Source organism: Podarcis erhardii (genome assembly GCF_964252035.2).
Source record: "Podarcis erhardii genome assembly, chromosome: 15".
Classification (NCBI taxonomy): domain Eukaryota; kingdom Metazoa; phylum Chordata; class Lepidosauria; order Squamata; family Lacertidae; genus Podarcis; species Podarcis erhardii.
Window position 1 is genome coordinate 8,030,710 of NC_138505.1, and position 22,004 is coordinate 8,052,713.

The following is a 22,004-nucleotide window of genomic DNA, read 5'->3' on the forward strand; positions in this document are numbered from 1 at the left end:
TTAATTTCAATGGGTCTACTCTAAGTAGCACTAGGTCTATTCTTGCCATTGTTAAGGCTATCAATGGCCTCGGAGCTGTGTACCTGAAGGAGCATCTCCACCCTCATCGTTCAGTCCAGACACTGAGGTCCAGCTCCGAGGGCCTTCTGCCAGTTCCCTCGCTGCAAGCAGTGAGGTTACAGGGAACCAGGCAGAGGGCCTTCTTGGTAGTGGCACCCTCCCTTTGGAATGCCCTCCCATCAGATGCCCAGGAAATAAACACCTATACAACTTTGAGAAGACATCTGAAGGCAGCTCTGTATCGGGAAGTTTTTAATGTCTGGGGTTTTATTCTGTTTTTTATATGTGTTGGAAGTCTCCCAGAGTGGCTGGGGCAACCCAGCCTTGCAGGATCAGGCCCAAAAGGGCCCATCTAGTCCAGCATCCTGTTCTCACAGTGGCCAAGCGGATGGTGCGATAGGAAACATGCAAGCAAGATTCAAGCTTAAGAGCAGCTCTTTCCACCTGTGGTTTCTAGCTACTGATATTCAGAAGTGCTGTTGTCTCTAACTGTGGAGGGCAGAGCATAGTCCATAGTCATCAAGAGCCCTTCCATCCACGAATCTGTCTAATCGTCTTTCGGAGACGTCTGGGTTGGTGGCTTGAGGGTTTCCCCCTGGGGCTACCTGGGTGGCCACTGTGGGAACAGGATACAGGGGAAAGCAAGGCAGCCAACAGGTGCTGTCTGGGCGATGCAGAATGTTCACAAGCACCCACATGCAGCTCTTCCGGTTCGACGGAGCTCTGCTTGAAAAACCTGGGCGGAAACCCTTCGGTGTTGCCTGCGCTCTCATTCCCAGTGAGCCTCCTTACCGTGCAGGTTGTGAGCAGCCAGCCAATGATGGCCCAGCGAGGGAGGATGTCGGAGCTCAGCACCTCGTTGGATGGGTGGACCACCCCGCAGATGTAGCGGATGAGGTCACAGCGCAGGGACTGGCTGTCCGGGGTGGAGAGGTACTGCCGCTGGAACCAGTCTTGGTAGCGTTTCTGCTGGCCAAAGCGCACCTGGAGGGAGGAGAGGGAGAGAGGGAGGTCGGAAGGTGCCATGCCATTGGGCCCATCAACGCCTGAACTCTTAATTCAGGCATCCTTCTACGTTTCCTGGTTTTTCACCAGGCATAATCCACATGATTCCATGAATAGTTCCCAGCCATGAGGGCTAGAAACTTGCACAAAGTTTGAATTTGATATTTTTTTAAAAAAACCACACAGCCTATTGGAAAATGGAATTTTGCAGCTATTCCCTGGAAAAACAGTGTATGTCCGGCACTGTTTTATTCTCTGCAGTGCTTGGAAACAACCGTTTTTGGTTGGTCGGTGTGAACGCGACAGCAGAACTGCCTTTGGTGTCTGTTGTTAATGGAAAAATCTGAGGGCTCCCTTGGACAAAAACAAAGACACCAACCAGGATTACTTGGAGCAAAATAGCAGCCTGTAGGCTTGGCCTTTATTGAACTGTTGCAACAGGGTGCTCCCCTCACTTGCAGGAGAGAGGAGGGACCCAGAAAAATGGTGTGCAAGGCCTTATAAAGACTTTTGAAATTGCCACCCTGTAGATCAAGACCACCCCCAGAAACACCATACATACATCACAGAAGGGGTGTAACCTAAGACCACCCCTCAGATACATCACACCTACATCACAGAAAAGGTGGTCTAAAACAGAAATTTTAATATTGTTTTTCTCCTGTCCTTGTTTATCTCCTGTCTGGCAGGTTACTTAATTGGATTGCCTGGGGAGCCTGGTCAGTCTTTTGTAATGATAAATACTTAGTTCCTGGACCAGGTCACAGGCTCACACCCTATTCAAACACAGACATACCCTTAAAACAGGATTTGTGAAGGAAAAGACAATGGGGAGGCTTTTCCATTTTGACCTTGCAGAGAAAAGATTTGGTCAGTTTAGGAATCAAAATGGTTCCAGGTTGGCCTTCCTGTGCTGATCTATGTATGTCCTTGGTTGGTACACTTATGAACATTACCATATATCTAAGACCATAAAATTCCTATCACACTGTAGATGGGGAAGCAGCCTTTAGGAAGCTGCCATATACTGACTCAGACCATTAGTCCATTTAGCCTACTATTTATCTACTCTAACTGGCTTCCACCTCGCCTGCTGCCTAAGCCCCTTTTAACCACAGATGCCAGGGATTTGAATCTGAGACTCTCTGTTTGCAAAAGAGGTGCTCCAGAACTGAGCTATACTCCTCTGTAGCAGCTGTCCTATAAGCATCAAGCTGCATGAACTCAGTTGGGGTGAAGATGGGAAGGGAAATAAGAGGGGACGGAATTCGTGGTAACCACATAAGGCCAGGGGTTGACAGAGTGGCACCCATGGGCGCTACGGTGCCCTTTTGAGATCTTCCCCTGCTCTGTAAGTGTTAAACATTAATAATAATGGGTTGTTGTAAACCGTTCTGGGAGGCCTGCATACCCCAAAGTGCAACCAACAACAAAAAAAGGTGTTACCCGGGAGGTCATGAAGAGCAGCTTGGTCTCCATGTCGGGCGTGAGGCGGCAAGCCAGGAACTTGCGCGAAGTCCGAGACTGCAAGAGTTGCAAAACGCCTGCGTTGGGGAAGGCAGGAAGGGGGAGTGGGGAGTGGGGAGAGAGAGAAAGAAAGAAAGAAAAGGAAAATTAGATTTACGGCACACTGCCAGCCACAAAAGCTACTAAATCAGCAGGCGTCTCGTACAGCGAGGGACACATCTTTACACACAAGGATCAGGCCCAGAACACAGGTCATAAGCTCATAAGAAGAGCCCCGCAGGATCAGACCAAAGGCTGATCCAGCCAGCCTCTTGTTTCCACAGTGGTCAGCCACTTGTGATCCCCAGCGACTGGTCTTCAGAGGCCCCCAACAGTTCCACTATAGTCATCATGTCTAGCAGCCGTCGATCGCTTCATCCTCCGTGAGCTTTGTCTTTTAAAGACATCAAAGTTGGTGGCCGTCACTAAACCAGGTTTAAAGTTGCAAATTCCACAGTTTAACTTTGTGCCAACGCTTTCCTGTAAGACAGAGTTGTTCCATCTGGCCTTTGGCTTAGAATCAGTTTGATTCCCTCCCCCTCTTTCTTTTTCCTTTCTCCTCCTGTGAAGAGGCTGCATCCTAATGTTTTAATGCTGTATTTTAATCTTGTTTTTAAATTGTATTTTAATCAACTTGTTTTTATTATTGGTTGTTAGCCGCTCTGAGCCCGGTCTTGGCTGGGGAGGGAGGGGTATAAATAAAATTTATCATTATTATTATTCCTTTCGTCTATCCTGAATTTTCAACCAGTTTCTTTGGATGACCCCAATGGATGGGATGGGAAGGCGGAAAAATCTATCCCTATCCACTTTCTCCTCAGCGTGCATCGTTTTATGCATGGCTCGCTTGCCTTCGTACGAGGGTCTTTCGCTCACCTCCATTTCCCACCTGGCTCAATACATAAACACTGGGAGTTGACCCGAGCCGACACGTTAGGGTCAAAATCTGCAAACCCAATTCTCCCAGTCCAAGGGAGCACCACGTTTCGTTCAAGACTTGACATGGGCCATCGGGAGGGCTGTCAAGAGCAGGGGAAAGTTCTGCGTGCTTCAAAGCCGAACCGGCGGTATTGAAACCATTCCACTTGTCGACAGAGGGCCATGTGGGAAGGAGCTCCTTGGATGGACGGCCGCCTCCCCTTTAGAAAACTTGCTTAGTTAAAACGCTTCCCGTGGAGAAAGAAACAAAAACTACCCGTCGGAAGGAACGCGGAGTGAGATCTCCCACGGGTCGACCCCTTCTAGAATGTCTTGAATATGGCCCTTCGAAGAAGCCCCCCAGAGGCACAATTCAGAGAGTGCTGCTAAGGGCTTTGCATCTTAATTTGCCTGGAATCAGGCCAAAAGGCAGCCAGGGGCGGATGGTTGCTAGAGGTAACTGATGGCCCTTGGGGTGCTGATTAAGAAGTTTTCCACAGCCACGGGGGCGGAAGGGAGGAGCAGCCTAAATTGCCTTCTCTCTCTCTCTCTCTCTCTCTCTCTCTCTCGGGTGGAGGAATCTTCTCTTCGAAGTGCAGCAAAGATGCACTGAACTCTGATCTGCCAGACCAAAAAGCTGTATGTCCCCTGCGCAGGTGAGGCCAAGCCACTAGGCCTCACTGCCAGCTCCCATCCTGGAGGCAGGGATGCTTCAGCTGTGATTCCTGCTTGGGGGGGGTTGGACCGGATGAAATTTTGGTTCCCTTCCAGCTCTACATTTCTGTGATTCTCCAGGGGGTGGCACTGCCTGTCAGCTTCTTCCTCCTTAAAGGTAAAGGGACCCCTGACCGTTAGGTTCAGTTGTGGCCGACTCTGGGGTTGCGGCGCTCATCTTGCTTTACTGGCCAAGGGAGGCGGCGTACAGCTTCCGGGTCATGTGGCCAGCATGACTAATCCCCTTCTGGTGAACCAGAGCAGCACACGGAAACGCCGTTTACCTTCCCACCAGAGCGGTACCTATTTATTTACTTGTACTTCAATGTGCTTTCGAACTGCTAGGTTGGCAGGAGCAGGGACCGAGCAACGGGAGCTCACCCTGTCGTGGGGATTCGAACCCCCAACCTTCTGATCAGCAAGTCCTAGGCTCTGTGGTTTAACCCACTGCGCCACCTGCGTCCCTTCCTCCTTACTCTTTTTCAAAACCTCTTTGAGGGTCATTGTCCCCCCCCCCCTACAATCAAGTGGTACATAAATTTTGTGAAACAAATACATAAATTTGCTAACCCCTCTAAACTAGTACGGGCTCCTTTTCCAGAACAAGGCACAGTGGGCAGCAGAGAACTTTGGTTACGGGGAGGCACAGATACACCGGGTTGGACCCAACTATGTTCTACTCAAGAGTAGACCCACCGGACCTGAGCTAGTCATGCTCATCTATTTTAAAGGGACTACCACAAGCAGGACTGACACTGGATTCAACACACTGTTGACGAATAACAGGAAAATTTTAAAAAAGCACTCAGCCTCTGGAAGGAGCTAGTCCATAATGTTCCGGAACTTCATCACCTACCTGTGAACTGGGGGCTCAGCACCTGTGGGTTGTGGATAATGTCCTTCCAGAGCTGTTCGAACTCCGGTATCCTAGCAACGTTCTGCAGGAGCCTCACCAGATCTCGGCCAATCATAAGGCAATCCATAAACTTGGGGTAGGGAGGAAGAGGGAGGAGAAGGGGGGGAGAGTCATTATTGTTCTCAGGCACAGGGATACAGACAGAGTGTGCACTTTGGGGAACGTTCAGTTCCTAAAACCCTGGCAAAGCCCAAAAAAAGGATGATTCATCCCCCCGTCGGCTGAAAAGGCCTTTCCTCGGGCAGATGGTCTTGCCCCCCTTTGAAGATAGCAGGTTCCAAAGAGGCAGGGTGACAAGCAAGGTCGGCTGCCGCATTAAAAAGATAAAATAAATTTAAAAAAAGAAATGGTTGCTGTTGTACAAACAAACAGGCAGCGCTATAAATTCTGAGCCGGACCCTCGATCACGACCTGGGAGGGAGACTCAAAAGGTGGACTTCTCAAAGCTCAGTGGCCAAGGCTGAGTCTTTTCTAACTCTGGCCGTCAACACCATCGCAAACGGTAATCGGGATCTATGGCTGCCAGCAACAGGGGTGCGATCACATTCACGGGCCGCCATCAATAGGGGTGCAATTGCATTCAATGGCCAACAGCAACAGGGGTGCAATCATGAGCACTACTACTATTGAAAGAAGATTCCACCTAAACATTAGGAAGAACTTCCTGACAGAAAGAGCTGTTCGACAGTGGAATTTGCTGCCAAGGAGTGTGGTGGAGTCTCCTTCTTTGGAGATCTTTAAGCAGAGGCTTGACAACCATATGTCAGGAGTGCTCTGATGGTGTTTCCTGCTTGGCAGGGGGTTGGACTCGATGGCCCTTGTGGTCTCTTCCAACTCTATGATTCTATGATTCTATTGCTAGCAGCACTGGAGAGTCAGATCAGATTCCTGGCTGTGCTTCTGGCAATATGTGAGCATAACTTGCTCTCCCCGACTGCAGGGCCTTTCCTGCAGCTGCCCCACAACTCTACGGCAAAGCATGAAACTATTCCTTCCCGCTCGACTTTCCTGCAAGGGTTGTAAAAACAAGGGTGGGAAACCTGCGGCCCCTCCAGATGTTGCTGGAACCAGAGCTCAACAGGGATTTTGTTGTACTGGGTCACCTGTGTCGCTGCGGGCAGGGGTTTGGACTAGCACGGGAACCCATAGTCCTTCATGGCCCCTCCAAATCCCATCACCCCTGACCATCGGCTATGCTGGCCGGGGCTGCTTGGTGTTGAAGGCCCACAAGATTTGAAGGGCTGCAATTCTCCCCAGCCCAGCTTCACTCTTCTGTTAAGTGCATTTTAATGTGTGATCCCTGATTGGTTGGGCTTTCAGCTCCTTAAGAGGAACAAGCAGCAAAGGCACAAAACGCGAAGAGAGGAGCTCATCCGGGCGGGAGTCACAATGGGCTGTGTTGTTTCGAAGTCGGCCCCCACAGAGAAGACAAGGAGAGTGGGGGCCGAGTGTGTCTGCGGCGACAAAGGAGGCTGTCTGGAAAGCGGCTGTCACTTGTCCCTCAAGTGCCTTCCTCCGAGATGGCGCCCGCCCACACGCCTTCAGGCAGCTAAACACTTCCCAGATTCCCTTACCCGGTCGCGGAGCAGGGAGATGCAGAATTCCACCTCCTTCTGCCTCAGGGCGTGCAGGGGAGGCGAGCCATGGTGGTCGACGATCAGGCGGAGGAAGGTGTACACGGACATGGCAATCAGCATGGCACTCTTCAGAACCCACTCCCTGCAAAGAAGGGAGAATTTAGTTCCACGCCACAACCCGGTGCAAACGCCGGCCCTTCCGACTGCCCAGAACCAGTGTGGGCGTTGAGAACATGTACAAGCAGCCCCGCAGGATCAGGCCCGGCATCCTGTTCTCACAGCAGCCCGTCAGATTCTCCCAGGAAGGCCCCCGGGCAAGAGCCCTGTTGTTTGTCTCCAGCATCGAGCATTGAGAGGTAGACTGCCTTAGGACATGGAGGTTTTGTTCTGAACGAATATAAAGAGCTCTGCTGGATCATTTTGCCCAGTGTCCTGTTTTGACGGAGGCTAAGCAAATGCCTGCAGAAAACCCACAAGCAGGATCCGATCACAAGCGCCCTCTTCCCCTTCTGCAGTTTCCAGCAACGGGTATTTGGTTGCTGAAGGTGGCAAATCTTAAGAACCTGGGAGGAAGCCTGAATTAAGATTTCAGACTGGTGGGTGGAGGGAGAGGGGAGGCTTTGATGCCCTCCATGGTCAGATCTGCAAGAAAATCAAACCTCTCCATTCTTAAGGAAATCAGACCTGAGTGCTCACTGGAAGGACAGATCCTGAAGCTGAGGCTCCAAGACTTTGGTCACCTCATGAGAAGAGAAGACTCCCTGGAAAAGACCCTGATGTTGGGAAAGATGGAGGGCACAAGGAGAAGGGGACGACAGAGGACAAGATGGTGGGACAGTGTTCTCGAAGCTGCCAGCATGAGTTTGAGCAAACTGCGGGAGGCAGTGGAAGACAGGAGTGCCTGGCGTGCTCTGGTCCAGGGGGTCACGAAGAGTCGGAAAAGACTAAACAACAACAACATGGTCAGATCATCCTGCCCTCCCCCCATCCTGACCCTAGCAAGGCTACTAATCAGAGATCTGTTTTAGTTATGCTTTTTCAAATATCTCAAAGAGGAAGGTCTTTGCGGGGCAAAAGGGCTTCTGGTCTATTTACTGGATGTGCAGCACAGCAGCAGCAGCAGCGAAAGGCCAGGAGTGGCAAAGGAGGGGGCAGCCGATGTCAGGGGGTCTGTGCATGACGCTGCCCTCCAGCCTGAGCTCGGGAGTAATTGATCTGGCAGGTGACGCAGAGGAAAGGTTTAAGGGTGCTCCAGAGGCGGCTCAGGGCTCGTTATGCCACCGAGTGCCGGAAAGGGCCAACGCGCGACGTGGTGGGCTTGGCTCACCCCCCGATCTGGATGCTTGAGCAACAACACCTTCTGCTCCCAATTAAAGCAGCCAAAGCGGGAGGGTTTTGGTTTCACATTTTAAAAAAAAACCACAACTATGCTGCTTAATTAAAACCTCGCTTTCCATTCTGCCGACCTCAGTTGAGATTTCCCCTCAATCCTCGAAATTCCCAGGCCAGGACCCACCCCCTAGAGCAGTCAGTGCTTCTCAAACTTGGGTCCCCGGTTGCTGTTGGACTACAACTCCCATCATCCCTGACCATTAGTCCTGCTAGCTATGGATGATGGGAGTGGTAGTCCAACAACAGCTGTGGACCCAAGTTTAAGAAACACTGGGGGAATGGGCCTGTTTCCTCGTTCGTCGTCAACCCCTGAGCAACACTGCCAATGAGGGCCTGGGACTTTGGGTAGGGCCTTTTCTGCTGCGGCACAAAGCCCCCCATGTGGGGGCATTCAGCTTTTGAGGAGCATCCTTCCCCTCCTTGGAATGTCCCAGGCTCTCCCCCTATCAATCCCCCATAGCCCAGTACAAGCCGCAGGAGAAGGTGACGTTCTTTAAGGCAGGGCTGGGGAATCCCAGGCTCTCAGGTGAGGGGTGCAAATGCAGCAACTCTCCCCAAGCCACGCCCCTGACTGGCCTTGCTTCACGCCCTCCTTAGCCACACCCCCTCTCCCCAGGCCACACCCTCTTGTGATTCCCAGCAACTGGAGTTCAGAGGCATATTGCCTCTGACAGTGGAGAACACAGCCATTGTGGCCAGCGGCCACTGACAGTCTCAGCCCCCTCCGTGGATTTGTCCAATTCTCTTTCAAGAGCGATGAAGACGGCATCCCAGCCATCTGTACGGCTCCCTGTATTTCGCCTCGGAGACAAATGGCAGCATCATGTGTTCCTATTGAACCCAGTATTGTCCACTCTGACCGGCAGCAGCCCTTTGGAAGCCACAGGTTCTCCTGCTAAATCTTCAAAACTTCTCTCGTAAGGAGATAAGAAGACATCTGTTCGGTCAGACCGAAAGTCCAGCAACTCTACCATCGTAAGGGCTAAGTACTTGCTTAACTGCTGGACCACTCGGGGTGCCCAACTCTGTATGCGAGATGCCACTAGGCAGTCACAGGCCAAGAAACACAATCTTGCCCAGAGTTTTGCTACATCCCGTTCCTCTTCCCTCCTTGCCAACATAAATTCCAAATGTGCCCAACAAATGGGAGGCAGGAGAGACTGTTGCAAGTGCAAAGTCCCTCTGAGCACAGAATTTGGACTTCATGGAACATCACACTCAAAGACCAAGGAAGGAGAGGGAAGCCTTCAAGTGGGCTAGAAACTTGACCCTGTGTGTGTTAAGCCTAAGATGAGGGTTGTCAGGAATCTGTGTCAGGTAAGGCATTGCAGAAGACAAACAAAACGAACTACTAGGTAAAGACTGTCTAGGCAAGAACCAGCAGGCAGAAAGCAATGATTTACAGCCCCCTGGCTCTTCCAGCCACGGAAAACGTGCTCGCTCTCCGAAGAGCGCACTAGATGGCACTGTGGGGCAACGCAGCTGGAATCAAACTGTTCCTTGCCAAAGGGAAATAAACACACTTGAAAAACTCTTTATGTGTCCGTCCGTCCCCCGTGAAGTAAAACGCTTTAACAACTTGATTGTTCACCACAGCAATAAGCAATTTCAAAGAGACACTGCAGCTACAACACATGCCATCCTAAGAGAGGGAACCGCGCATTGAAATATTATGACAGATGCACTTGGGATGCATCCGTGCAAAGAAAAAGGGGCTGCAGAAAAGGAACGGCGTGGGCAACCGAGACTCGGTGTAAACAAAGTCAGATCAGCCTTGGTGACTCAAGCCTGTTGCAGCGGGTGTCTGGAGAAGGTGGCCGGGTTCGTACCATGGCAATAAATATTCATCGCTCCTAGCAATAAGGCCCAGCAGAAAGCCATGCCCCATTAATTGCGCGGTCTCTATGCAGGGCTGCTTCGGGGCTCTCTTCATCTTGGTCACAGAGGAAGTCAGGACTGATCAGCCCTGGCAAGGCTCGGTAGCGTGAAAACGAACTTCAGAGTCCACACTGGACAAGGTCAGACACTGCTGAGCCCGGCCTTGAAAGGCAACACAAAGCTACTAGCCAGGGAATCCACCTGAACAAGCCTTCAAAGCAAGTCTAAGCAAGCGCCGTCCGTTTGCTCCATTGTGAGCAGGCAATGACCCCTGGCTGCCAGCAATGGCCGACTAACCAGGCATACATACCTCTGCTCAGTAAGCATATCGAGGATGTTTTCCGCCAACCAGATATTCTTCGCCGTTACGTCTCCGCCTGCAAAGAGACAAACAGGTGACGAGAAGGTTGGAAGGAAGCCGGTTCAGACTGTGGACTGTACTTTCCTCCAGCATAAGGTTTGCACCAAACTGCCCCCGATACCTTTCGGCTAATCAAACTTTTTGCTGCTGTTGTGTTTGCCCAGTACACCGATAAACCCACCCACCCTAGCAGAACCCTGTCCTCCTTTGCTCAGTGGGATAGCTCAGGTACTTTCTGGAAACCAATGATCAAACGGACATTGGAAGAACCGTTCCAGATCAGGTCAAAAGCCTTTGACACCAGCCACTCAAGATTCCTCTAGGAGGTGAACAGGCAGGGTGTGAAGACAAGAGCCCTCCCTCCCTGTAACCCATAAGGATGTAAAAAGAGCCTGCAGGATCAGGCCAATGGCCTGCCTGTTCTCACAGCAGCCAGCCTGGTGCCTCTTCTGTAAAGGCCTGCAGGGAAGACCTGAGCGCAACAGAAGTACACCAGCAGTCTCCAGCTCAGCTGGTTAGAGCGTGGTGCTGATTAACGCCAAGGTTGTAGGTTTGACCCCCGTATGGGACAGCTGCATATTCTGGCACTGCAGGGGGTTGGACTTAGATGACCCTTAGGGCCCCTTCCAACTCTATGATTTTATTCAGACACATTTACTACCTTCAAACGTGAAGGAAGAGCCAGTAGCTACTGACCGCCTTCTCCCCCATAAATTTGACTGCAAACCCCAAGATCAGGCCAATGGCCCACTAGGGAAACCAATCAGGGCAGGACCCAAGTACGAGAGAGCTCTCCCCTCCTGCGGCTTCCAGCAGCTGGTATTGATTATTGATGCAGCGCCGAGGGACCCAAATTAAATCACAGCGGCCTGACTCAGTGAGGCCAAAATTGGGGAGCAAGCGAAAGGTCACCTCGGCCTGCCAAATGGAGGCGTGAGAGATGCTCAGCGGAAGGGATATTTACACCCAATTTTGACCTTTGAAAGCAAGGCCTGAGCACAACAAGCGGGGCTTTCTCCACCCGTGATGCCAGCCAGAAGACAGCAAGGAGGGCTATTTGGCCAGGGCACCCTCCCCTAACTCAGCTCCCCCACCAGGTGTTAAAGGTAAAGGTAAAGGGACCCCTGACCATTAGGTCCAGTCGTGACCGACTCTGGGGTGGCGGCACTCATCTTGCTTTACTGGCTGAGGGAGCCGGCGTACAGCTTCTGGCCAGCATGGCTAAGCCGCTTCTGGCGAACCAGAGCAGTGCACGGAAACACCATTTACCTTCCCGCCGAAGTGGTACCTATTTATCTACTTGCACTTTGACGTGCTTTTGAACTGCTAGGTTGGCAGGAGCAGGGACTGAGCAATGGGAGCTCACCCCGTCATGGAGATTCAGACCACCAACCTTCTGATCAGCAAGTCCTAGGCTCTGTGGTTTAACCCACAGCGTCACCCGCATCCCACACCAGGCGTTATTGGGCTCCAATTTCCATCAGACCCCACCCCACCCCTGGCACGGGTAACGGCTAGGGATGATGGAGTCCAGTAAGATTTGGAGGGCCGCAGGGGCCCCCCAACTCTAGACTAGGGGCACCCAAGGTCAGGCTGTCATGCAAGCTAGCTAACAAAGAGCCCCGAGGCTTGTAAATGCCTGGTTGCTGTGAGCGATTGCGGGGCAAATTCCTTTCTCCACCAGAGTACTCTTTAAAAAGTCAGGCTGAGCCATTCTTGGATGCCTGTCCTTGAGAAGGGGAGTGGGGGGGGGCCTCAAAAGATGTAGTCAGGGCAACCAAATCCTCGTAAAAAGAAGAAGAAACCTTATCAGGGTGAGGAGGCGGCAGAGGTACCTTAGGAAAAGAAGTTTCCCGTAATTTAGAAGTCTGCAAACACTTGGCACGGGTGCCAAACAAAGGAGAAAGAGAGTAGTTTGCTGGTCCACTATGGTTTTGTCCTTCCTGCTCCCCCCCCCCAAACAAATAGCTTTTAGAGCCTGTCCTTCGGGCGAGGGGGGCGGGAGCTGGCAAGCTCTGAGCTCATACAGGCCCAACTCCACATTGCAGATGCAGGCGGTTAAAAAAACAAAACGACAGATTTTCCACTGCGGCAAATTCCTGATGTCAGCCCGGCACCAAAGTGTGCCAGAAGTTCTCGAGATCCCTATCAAGACCATACCTGATTTGGTAGGGAAGGAACTGGTGGGGCGGAGAGATGAGGACTGTTTGGCCAAGAGGCAATTTAATGAGAGATCCCTGATTGGCTGGGAGGTGTGACCAGGATGGGGTGGGGGACCTGTTACCCTCCAGATGCTGCCAAACTACAAGTCCCATCATCCCTAATCGTAGGCCGTGCAAGCTGGGGATGATGGGAGTTATAGTCCAGCCACAGCTGGAGGACCCCCTGGTTCCTCAGTCCTGCTATATACAAACTCATCTCTGGCGACGAGACTTCTTTATAGCTTTAAAAATGGAAGATAAATCCTACGTGTGTAATATTTACACACACTTTAATGTAAAGTGAAAAGGAAATCTTCCAAGAGTTATTGCAAAAGTTATTGCATCTTTTAAAGACAAAAACAGGTGTCCCATAATTGCATAAAAAATGGTTTAGGGATTAATCTGTTTTATTAAATTGGACAACGTTCTATATCTGCAATGGCACATGAACAATTTAAGGCAGCTGCATTACCAAACTCTTCCTTTTTTAAAAGGATATATAATTACAGAATAATGTTCCCGGGTAATGGTTGTTCTCTACAAAAATAAAATAAAATGACCCTAAACACACCAGGGATTTTTTAAATTGGGCGTAATCAAAACATGCGGAATAAAGAAACTCTGCGCCCACTGCAATCCCGCTTAGAGAGAGCTGCTCCAATATACCTTGCTGCTAATTGAGCAACTCATTTCGTCCCTCGTTACCTGAAAAGGGCAACCCTCCTGCCATCAACCACCCCGCCCTCTCTCCTGGCCCTGCCTGGCTCCGGTTTAAGGCGGCTGTACACAATTAAACCAGTGCTCTCCCTGTAGCTGTTGGCAACCTGGACCTTCAGCACCTCAGCTCTACATGACAGGCGGTTCATTTGGAACATGCCAGCATTATCATAGGCAAACAGTGACTGCCACAATATGCTCCCTTCATTAGACACAGGCAGCAGCAAAAATAGCAGCTTAGGGACGGGGTCGGGTGCAGTGATGCTCAGGAGGCTACTCAGAATGGCCTGATTGCTTGATGAGGACTGGGCAGCTTAAGAAATTAGAGTCATATTGGTTGCATTTAGCCCAGCTTCCTGTTTTCACAGTGGCCAACCAGACGCCAAAATGGGACGCCCCCAAGAGCTCTCCCCCTGCGGCAGTTTCCAGCAACTGGTACTCAGAAGCATTTCTGCCTCTGCCAGAGAAGAAGAAGAAGAAGAAGAAGAAGAAGAAGAAGAAGAAGAAGAAGAAGAGGAGGAGGAGGAGGAGGAGGAGGAGGAGGAGGAGGAGGAGGAGTTGCTGCTTGGATTTGATATCCCACTTTATCGCTACCCGAAGGAGTCTCAAAGCAGCTAACATTCTCCTTTCCCTTCCTCCCCCACAACAAACACTGTGAGGTGAGTGGGGCTGAGAGACTTCAGAGAAGCATGACTAGCCCAAGGTCACCAAGCAGCTGCATGTGGAGGAGCAGAGACGCGAACCCAGTCCCCCAGATTACGAGACTACCGCTCTTAACCACTACACCACACTGGCTCCCTTATGAGAAACCAAGCCTTAAGAGCAGTGCCAGATTTACGTATAAGCTAAACAAACTATAGCTTAGGGCCCCACTCTCTTGGAGCCCCCCAAAAATTTTAAAGGGGAAAAAACCCTGGATACTTCTTCTTAATTGTATTTCACTTCAGCAATTACTTTGATAAAATACGTATTTTGATATGTGCGAATGGCTTTAGATACCTATGAGGTCCATAAATTACCATATAGCATATATTCAACACAAAAAACAGTGACAATTTGTTGTTGACAAAGGACAGCTAGACACATAAAGGGCCCCATTACCTTCAGTAGCTAAGGGCCTCATCAAACCTACCGTATTTTTCGCTCTGTAAGACGCACTTTTCCCCTCCTAAGGGGAAACGTGTGTGCGTATTATGGAGCGAATGCGGGCGGGAGGCTCTGCTCAGCACTCCCTTTAAAGAGCCGAGTGGAGCGTGTGTGCGGCTCTTGGGAGCTTTTCCTCGAGGAGGGAGAAGGGCTGCCCTTCTGGGATTCAGAATATTTTTTTCTTGTTTTCCTCTTCCAAAAACTAGGTGCGTCTTATGGTCTGGTGCGTCTTATAGAGCGAAAAATACGGTGAATCTGGCCCTGCTTATGAGGAATGGTTGATAGAGAAAAGGCACTCACTCAGGCTAGCAGCCATCAACGCAGCCTTCCTCCACCTCCTACGGGATGCTTTATGGGGCTACCTTCTCCAGCGATTCTGCCCCCCCCAACGCACTCACCTGCGATCTGCTTCATGAAGGTCATGCAGACGCCTTCGATGCCCAGAATCCCGCTCCGCACTATCTCCCGCACCAGCCAAACCAACTAAAGCGTGGGAGAAAAAAGAATTCAGGGCTCCTTCAAACGACCTGGACAAAGCCAGCCTCTCCCGCCTCTTTGACGCCTTGTCCAGGCAGAAGAAAGGCATTGCATGCAAGCATTTGCGCCAGCCAAATGATGGCATGGTCCTAACAACTCGCTGCTCATAGAATATGGTTCCTTCATAGAATCATAGAATCAAAGAACCCGCGATCGGGATTTTTCCCTGCTCTCTCATTTTTTTAAAAAAAACAACATCCTGCAAGTTTCTAGTCCTTGTGGTTGCGGAGGGAACCCCAAACACCACTTAAGTTATAGAATCGTGTCTATGCGGGGATTCCCGGGGTTAGCAGCAGGGTAGAAGGTTTGGATTACAAACACAGCCACCAAGCCCACCTACCACAAATTTGTGTTTCGTGACCCACCCCCAAGCTTACAGCACGGTACTTCCCTTGATTTTCCCCGTATGCCTCAATGCACCCTTTCCATATAAAAATTCTAATTCTGGCACTGGGGCTTGAGAGCAAGGGGCCAGGGGGAGGAAGTACCCGCAACTGCAGACCGCATTACATGTGCCCCTGAAAACCAGCTTGCAGATTTGCAGATGTGGTGCCGATTGCGGAATCTGGGTCTTCAGGTTGCAGAATTCAAAATGCCGCACAGAGATGCCTTTGGCAGCACTGCACTCCGGGCTTGAGACAAACAGCGGGCTGATCGCAGCTCCTGCTTCACACTCACACACACACACACACACACACACGGTTCTTTAAAGTACGGAGGCACACAGAGAAAAGAAAATGCGCATAGGCAAGACGCGGCGCATAGCGCATGGCCCACCTGCGTACGGCACGTGTCCTGCAGCTTCAGGTACTTCTCCATCAGAATCTGGTTCATCTTGTTCAACACGGCACTCATCCCGTCGCGGCTGACCAGCACCAGGTCCCGGTAACACTGTGGCCAGGGAGGAGGGCAGGGGAGAGAGGAGAGAATGTGTCAGCTGAACAGAGTGCAGTCACAGCATATAACTTAAAAAGAAACTGCTCTGGGGTGGGTGGTGGATGGCATACAGGTTCTGTAAACAGGGGTGGGGGGACTCCATCCCAGGGGCCAAGTGCAGTTCCCTGGAGAGATGCTGCTGGTCAGTTAACAGCACTGGGTTGAACGGATAACTGGTTCGGCACATTGAAGGCTGATTCACATTACCCTGATCACCATCATCATGCAGGAGCCCTACAGCATCTTAGAAGGTCTGCTCCCATTGGCTGGACTCCAATGGGACTCTAGCTCCCATTGGTTGGACTCCAGCGGGACTCTAGTCCCATTGGCTGGACTATAGCTCTCATTGGTTGGACTCCAGCAGGACTCTAGCTCCCACTGGCCGGATTCCAGCAGGACTCTAGCTCCCATTGGCTGGACTCCAGCGGGACTGTGGTTCCCATCAGCCACAGCCAGTGCAGCCAATGGTCAAGGCTGATGGGAACTGCAGTCCACAAGGCCCTTCAGAGGCTTATGGGTTCTCCACCCTATTCCAGACACACATCCCAAACAATCAGGGATCACGTATTAAATGCGCTTATAGAGGTGTAATATTCTATTACCTAGAGCTGGGATGAAGAACCCGTAGCCGCCATCCAGGTGCTGTTTGACTCCAACTTCCATTTTCCCCAGCCTGCAAGGCCAATTGGTCAGGGGTGACGAGAGTTGTAGTCCCCCAACATCTCTGGAAGGCCACAGGCTCTCCATCCGTGCTCTAACAACAGAAGGAGACAGTGCCTGAAGCCAAGCTGGTACATCGGGAATAGCCAAAGCACTGGTTGCTTTGGGGGTGAGCTGCTCCCCGCCACTGGCGACCAAAGGAAAGGAATAGACATATATACGCATCAGTAACCAGAAAGCAGCGAAAGGGGTCGCTGCTTCTATATGGCACTGCGAGCCCAAGCAACTGACATATGTAAATAATTCCAGGCGACACATAATGCAGAACATACACGAAGAGTACGGCCAAGTGTGTCGGACGGTCGTAAATCAGCTGGGACTCGGCTCGTCCAAAACGTACAAGCAGAGAATATATTCCCCATGTCCAAATTTTGCTCGCTTGTCAAGTTCCAAGAGAACAACCCCCCACCCCCGGGACTCAATCTGCCAAAAGCTGGCAAGGAGATGCTTGCGGAAGAGGAGCCTGCAAACGGCCGTGCAAATGTTTCGGGAGCCAAAGGCAGAGCGTGGGGAGTGCAGGCGGTGTGGGAGAAGTTTGGGGGGCACGGTAGAGGGATGTGGGGGAGGAAGGAGGCGGTGGAAAGTGCTCAGAGGCTCAGATTTGGGAGGACTTGGAGCAGATCAGCTGTTCATGACCCACCCACATCCTGAAACCAACATCTGAGGTCCTTCTCTATGGGCCTGGGAGGTCTGGAGTGTGATGACATGAGAAAAGGGTCTTTTTGGTGGTGGCTCCCTGCCTTTGGAACGTTCTCCCCAGGGAGGCTTGCCTGGTGCCATCAATGGCTACTTTCAGGAGCCCAGAAGTAACACTACTTTTCAGCCAGGTTTTTGCCCTTTATCTTGGGAGAGTTTTAGATACTGTAACTGCTTTGTGGGGTTTATTAGACAGCCTTTTTACATCCATCTGTGTTTTGAGCTCTCATTTTGTTTCAGTTTTATACTGGTTTTAATGCTTGTGGTATATAGTAAAATGAGTTTACGTTTCATTTTTCAAAAGCAACTAGCAAGTCCAGTTAATAATAAAAATAATAATGAATAGTGAGGCTTCTTGCGAAGTTTTACGGTATTCAGATGCAAGATGGGTGGGGTGGAAGAGAGGTGAGATCTCTTGCCTGTTCCCTCTTGCCCTATGAGGTTGGCAGAAGGGAGGGAAGGGGAGAGAGGAACCAGGAAATCATCTGTTAACTCACTTCTGCATGGATGTTAATTTGTGCTGCTAAATGTCACGCCGCGGAGGCAAAGAGGGATCTGCTCTCCGCGTTCTCCCTCCGAGAGGCTAATGAGGCCCCTGAAAGCGCCCTTTCGATTGAACTCGCAAAGCACTCAGCAACCTCACGCTCGCAACAGGTGAGGTCTCTGGCTCGGCCTTTTGGCACTTTCCAAATGTTAAAAGGCGAACTTGGCCGGCGAGCAGGAGGGGTGAAATAACCCCTGACCCGGTGCCGCATGGTACAATTGGGGCCAAGGCGCCCTGGCGCCCTGCGCAATTCTCCCGAAGCCACAAAACGGGGATCACAGAAGGCGTTTCAGAGGGCAGAAGGAAGGCAGCGGCGAGGGTGAGGAAGGGATGTCACTGCAAAAGGGTCCAGTCCCTCCAGGGCTAGGTAAAGCACTCTGCCCAGGTTTGAAGGTGCTCTTATCTCCTGTGTTTTGAAAGGACAGAGACGCTAGTGCCGAGGCCCCAAGATTTTGGCCTCCTATTTCTTTTCCTAGGAACCAATGGGGTTTATAAAAGGTGCTCCGTTTGGGGTGTCTTGTTATCACCAAAACTGCAAAAGGCTATATAAAGGCAGTGGCGTTCTGCAGGTGAATCCTGGCTCAAATTCTGGCCCCTTGCAACAAAACGGTGCTCCTGTTCAGGGTCCCAGCCAGCTAGCCAGTCAGCCCTTTCCCAGGATGTGCCATTCCATTACAACAACAACAACAATAATAACAACAACAATAATAATAAATTATTTATAACCTGCCCTTCCCGGTTCAAAAACCGGGCTCAGGGCAGCTAACAACAAATTTAAAACACTTAATTATAAAAGCAGCATAAAATACAGTATAAAAACATGAATAACAATAAAAATCAAAAATCAATTAGATAATCCCCAAGGCTAGCTGCCTGAATTGGTCCTTCTTGGGCCAGCGAGGAGGCCAGGGGAGAATTAGCTGTGGGGTCTCAGAGTGGGTAATCTTCATAAAGGGGAGGGGGGGGAGAGAAGGGAAATAAAAGATCAGGCTGAATTCAAATTAAAGGCCAGGCAGAATAGCTGTGTCTTACAGGCCCGACAGAAGGAGGTTAAATCCTGAAGGGCCCTAGTCTAATGGGACAGAGCATTCCACCAGATTGGAGCCATCAGTGAAAAGGCCCTGGCCCTGGTGGAGGATAACTTACAAGCCCAAAGAAGTTTCTTATCCACATTACGATATTCACAAGTGTGACAAAATGCTGGTGATGTGGAGTGCTCCAGTTCAGGGTTCCAACCAGCTACGCCCTTTCCCAGGATACTCCATTCCAGCCCAATCCCAGGCAAATTCTTATCACTATGATGTCATACAATATTCATAGCATTACACCTGCAACAAAATGTTGAAAACATGAAGGGCTCCAGTTCATGGTTCCAACCTGGGAGGCATTTCACAAACAGCGAGAATGTGCCAAGAAGGACCTGTCAATGCCAGCCGGGCGCAGCCACCAACAGGGCCTCCCTTGCCAATCTTAAGGCCCCAGATGCTTGGCATATAATATACTGCAAATGAGACAGCTGATATAATAACACAGCAAAGGGGGAGATGGGCAGAGGGGGAAGATGGAAGGGTACAGGAAAATGCTATGCATTTATTTCAGCTGTCCCCAACCTGGTGCCCTCCAGGCCTTTTGGCTCCCTCAGCCCCAGCCAGCAGTTGTAGTCCAGAACAACACCTAAAGGACACCAGGTTGCAGAATGCTGAAGGAGGGTGCAGGACCCATAGGAAGAAGAGGAGGTGCCTATCAAATTAAAACCTGATTTAAGGCACCTTTTGGAATCTGTCCTCCTGAAAGGGACATGGGGTGGCAGCAGAACCAGGGTGGCAATGCAGGGCAGGACGACTCAGATGACTTCCTTATAAAGGTAAAGGGACCCCTGACCATTAGGTCCAGTCGCGGACGACTCTGGGGTTGCAGCGCTCATCTCACTTTATTGGCTGAGGGAGCCGGCGTACAGCTTCCGGGTCATGTGGCCAGCATGACTAAGCCGCTTCTGGCGAACCAGAGCAGCGCACGGAAACGCCGTTTACCTTCCCGCCGGAGTGGTACCTATTTATCTACTTGCACTTTGACATGCTTTCGAACTGCTAGGTTGGCAGGAGCAGGAACCGAGCAACGGGAGCTCATCCCGTCGCGGGGATTCGAACCGCCGACCTTCTGATCAGCAAGCCCTAGGCTCTGTGGTTTAACCCACAGTGCCACCCGCGTCCCATGGCTTCCTTATACTTGACAGTAAACCATTCTTATTTTTGCCGCGAAACACACCCAACAAGCGTCTAGCAACACGGCCCATGTCACTGACAAGGAAAGAGTCTGCAGCCTGATGAAAATGTGTCACGCCAATGAATAAATCAGCACCCGCCAGCAGACCCCGCCGGCGTAAGGCTCCAGAGATGGGCACAAGAGGCAAGCTGCAGGGAGATGTCAAGGAGACAGGAGGCTTTTAAGTCTGGGTGAAAGATAAAAAGCTGGAAGGGGGGTGGGAGAGAGCAGAAGGCCCTCCCTCCATACTTTGGGAAGGGAACTTTAATTAAAAGCAAGAGCCAGCCGAGCGGAGGAGGCAGCCGCCTCGCACACTCATCAGCTGCCTGTCACCCCGGCGGCCCCGACGCAGCCAAGGGTCTCCAGCGCACAGCTGGACGGGCTCGGCACGCAGCTAATTTCCTGCGAGGGGGGTTAGGAGAGGCATTCTTTGAGAGGCTTCGGAAGAGGGCGGCTCCTCGGCAGACCCAATCCGCGTCCAGAGCAAGGAGGGCGAAAGGGGGGAACACGGCTCAGAGGCATAGCATCTGACTGGAGCCCAGAAGGTCCCAGGTTCAAGAACTCCAATGGCATCCTCTGGGAGAGACCCCCCGCCTGAAGCCCTGGAGAGCTGTTGCCTGTCAGCGTGGGTGATACTGAGTTAGAGAGGCAAAATTGTCTGCTTTGCTAAAAGGCAGCTTCTTCTGAAGGCAGCCCTGGTTTGGGGAAGTTTTAATGTTTGATGTCTTTATCGTGCTTTTAATATTCTGTTGGGAGCCTCCTGGAGCGGCTGGGGAAACCCAGCCAGATGGGCAAGGTATAAATACAGTGGTGCCTCGCAAGACAAAATTAATCCGTTCCATGAGGCTCTTCGTATAACGGTTTTTTCGTCTTGCGAAGCAAGCCCATTGACAGCTTAGCGGATTAGCGCTATTAGCAGTTTAGCGGATCAGCTGATAAGCGGCTTATCAGCAGATCAGCTGATAAGCGGCTTAGGGCTTAGGGAAAGGGGGGGGAGGGAAAAAACCCCGCAGGAACTCGCAAGACATTTTCGTCTTGCGAAGCAAGCCCACAGGGAAATTCGTTTTGCGAAGCGCCTCCAAAACGGAATAGCCTTTCGTCTAGCGGGTTTTCCGTCTTGCGAGGCGTTCGTCTTGCGGGGCACCACTGTAATACATTATTATTATTATTACTACTACTGTCCCTAAGGGAGAGCAGTGCCCCTTCTCTTAGTAGAAGAGGCAGTGCTCAAGATGTAAGAAGTAAGCACAGCAAGAACTCAGTTTCAGTAGTGGGAGTGGTCCCTACTCACAAGTCAATAGTCAATAGTAACAAAAACTAATCCATTCAAAAGTATGTATTCCGACAAGAATTACAAACTCAAATAGAGGTTACAAACTCAAACTCAAACTCAAAGATATGTATAACACAATAATTCATTACAAAGATTTTCTCTTTTTCAATCGACATTAATGTTGATCCTTATAATTTATCAGCTTGCAGATGGAGACGCAGTGTCAATCATAGAGCAGAAGTCAGAAGTCAATTATGGATTAGAGTTTATGAGTGTGAGTTTGTAATCTCTATTTGAGTTTGTAATTCTTGTCAGAATACATACAGTGGTACCTCGGGTTAAGAACTTAATTCGTTCCGGAGGTCCGTTCTTAACCTGAAACTGTTCTTAACCTGAAGCACCACTTTAGCTAATGGGGCCTCCTGCTGCCGCTGCGCCGCCAGAGCACGATTACTGTTCTCATCCTGAAGCAAAGTTCTTAACCCGAGGTAATACTTCTGGGTTAGCAGAGTCTGTAACCTGAAGCGTCTGTAACCTGAAGTGTATGTAACCCGAGGTACCACTGTACTTTTGAATGGATTAGTTTTTGTTACTATTGACTTGTAAGTAGGAACCACTCCCACTATTGAAACGTACATTGGCCTG

The 22,004-nt window shown here is 50.7% G+C and overlaps 1 protein-coding gene and 1 long non-coding RNA gene across 3 annotated transcripts in view; one reads left to right on the forward strand and one right to left on the reverse strand.

The window, feature by feature from the left end:
• The window catches only part of LOC309330184, a 182,011-nt gene that overhangs the window by 132,416 nt on the left and 27,591 nt on the right, over window positions 1-22,004 (forward strand). The gene's annotated exons all lie outside the window — the stretch shown is intronic.
• Window positions 1-22,004, reverse strand: part of INTS3 (integrator complex subunit 3) — a 93,105-nt gene that overhangs the window by 51,846 nt on the left and 19,255 nt on the right. For both annotated transcript variants that reach the window (XM_081840893.1, XM_081840892.1), the window contains exons 4-10: window positions 15,706-15,819; window positions 14,790-14,874; window positions 10,277-10,343; window positions 6,694-6,838; window positions 5,060-5,189; window positions 2,512-2,609; window positions 853-1,044 (exon numbers count right to left, since the gene is read on the reverse strand). In XM_081840893.1, coding sequence (XP_081697019.1) covers window positions 853-1,044; window positions 2,512-2,609; window positions 5,060-5,189; window positions 6,694-6,838; window positions 10,277-10,343; window positions 14,790-14,874; window positions 15,706-15,819 — 831 coding nt within the window. The remainder of the gene's footprint in view (window positions 1-852; window positions 1,045-2,511; window positions 2,610-5,059; window positions 5,190-6,693; window positions 6,839-10,276; window positions 10,344-14,789; window positions 14,875-15,705; window positions 15,820-22,004) is intronic.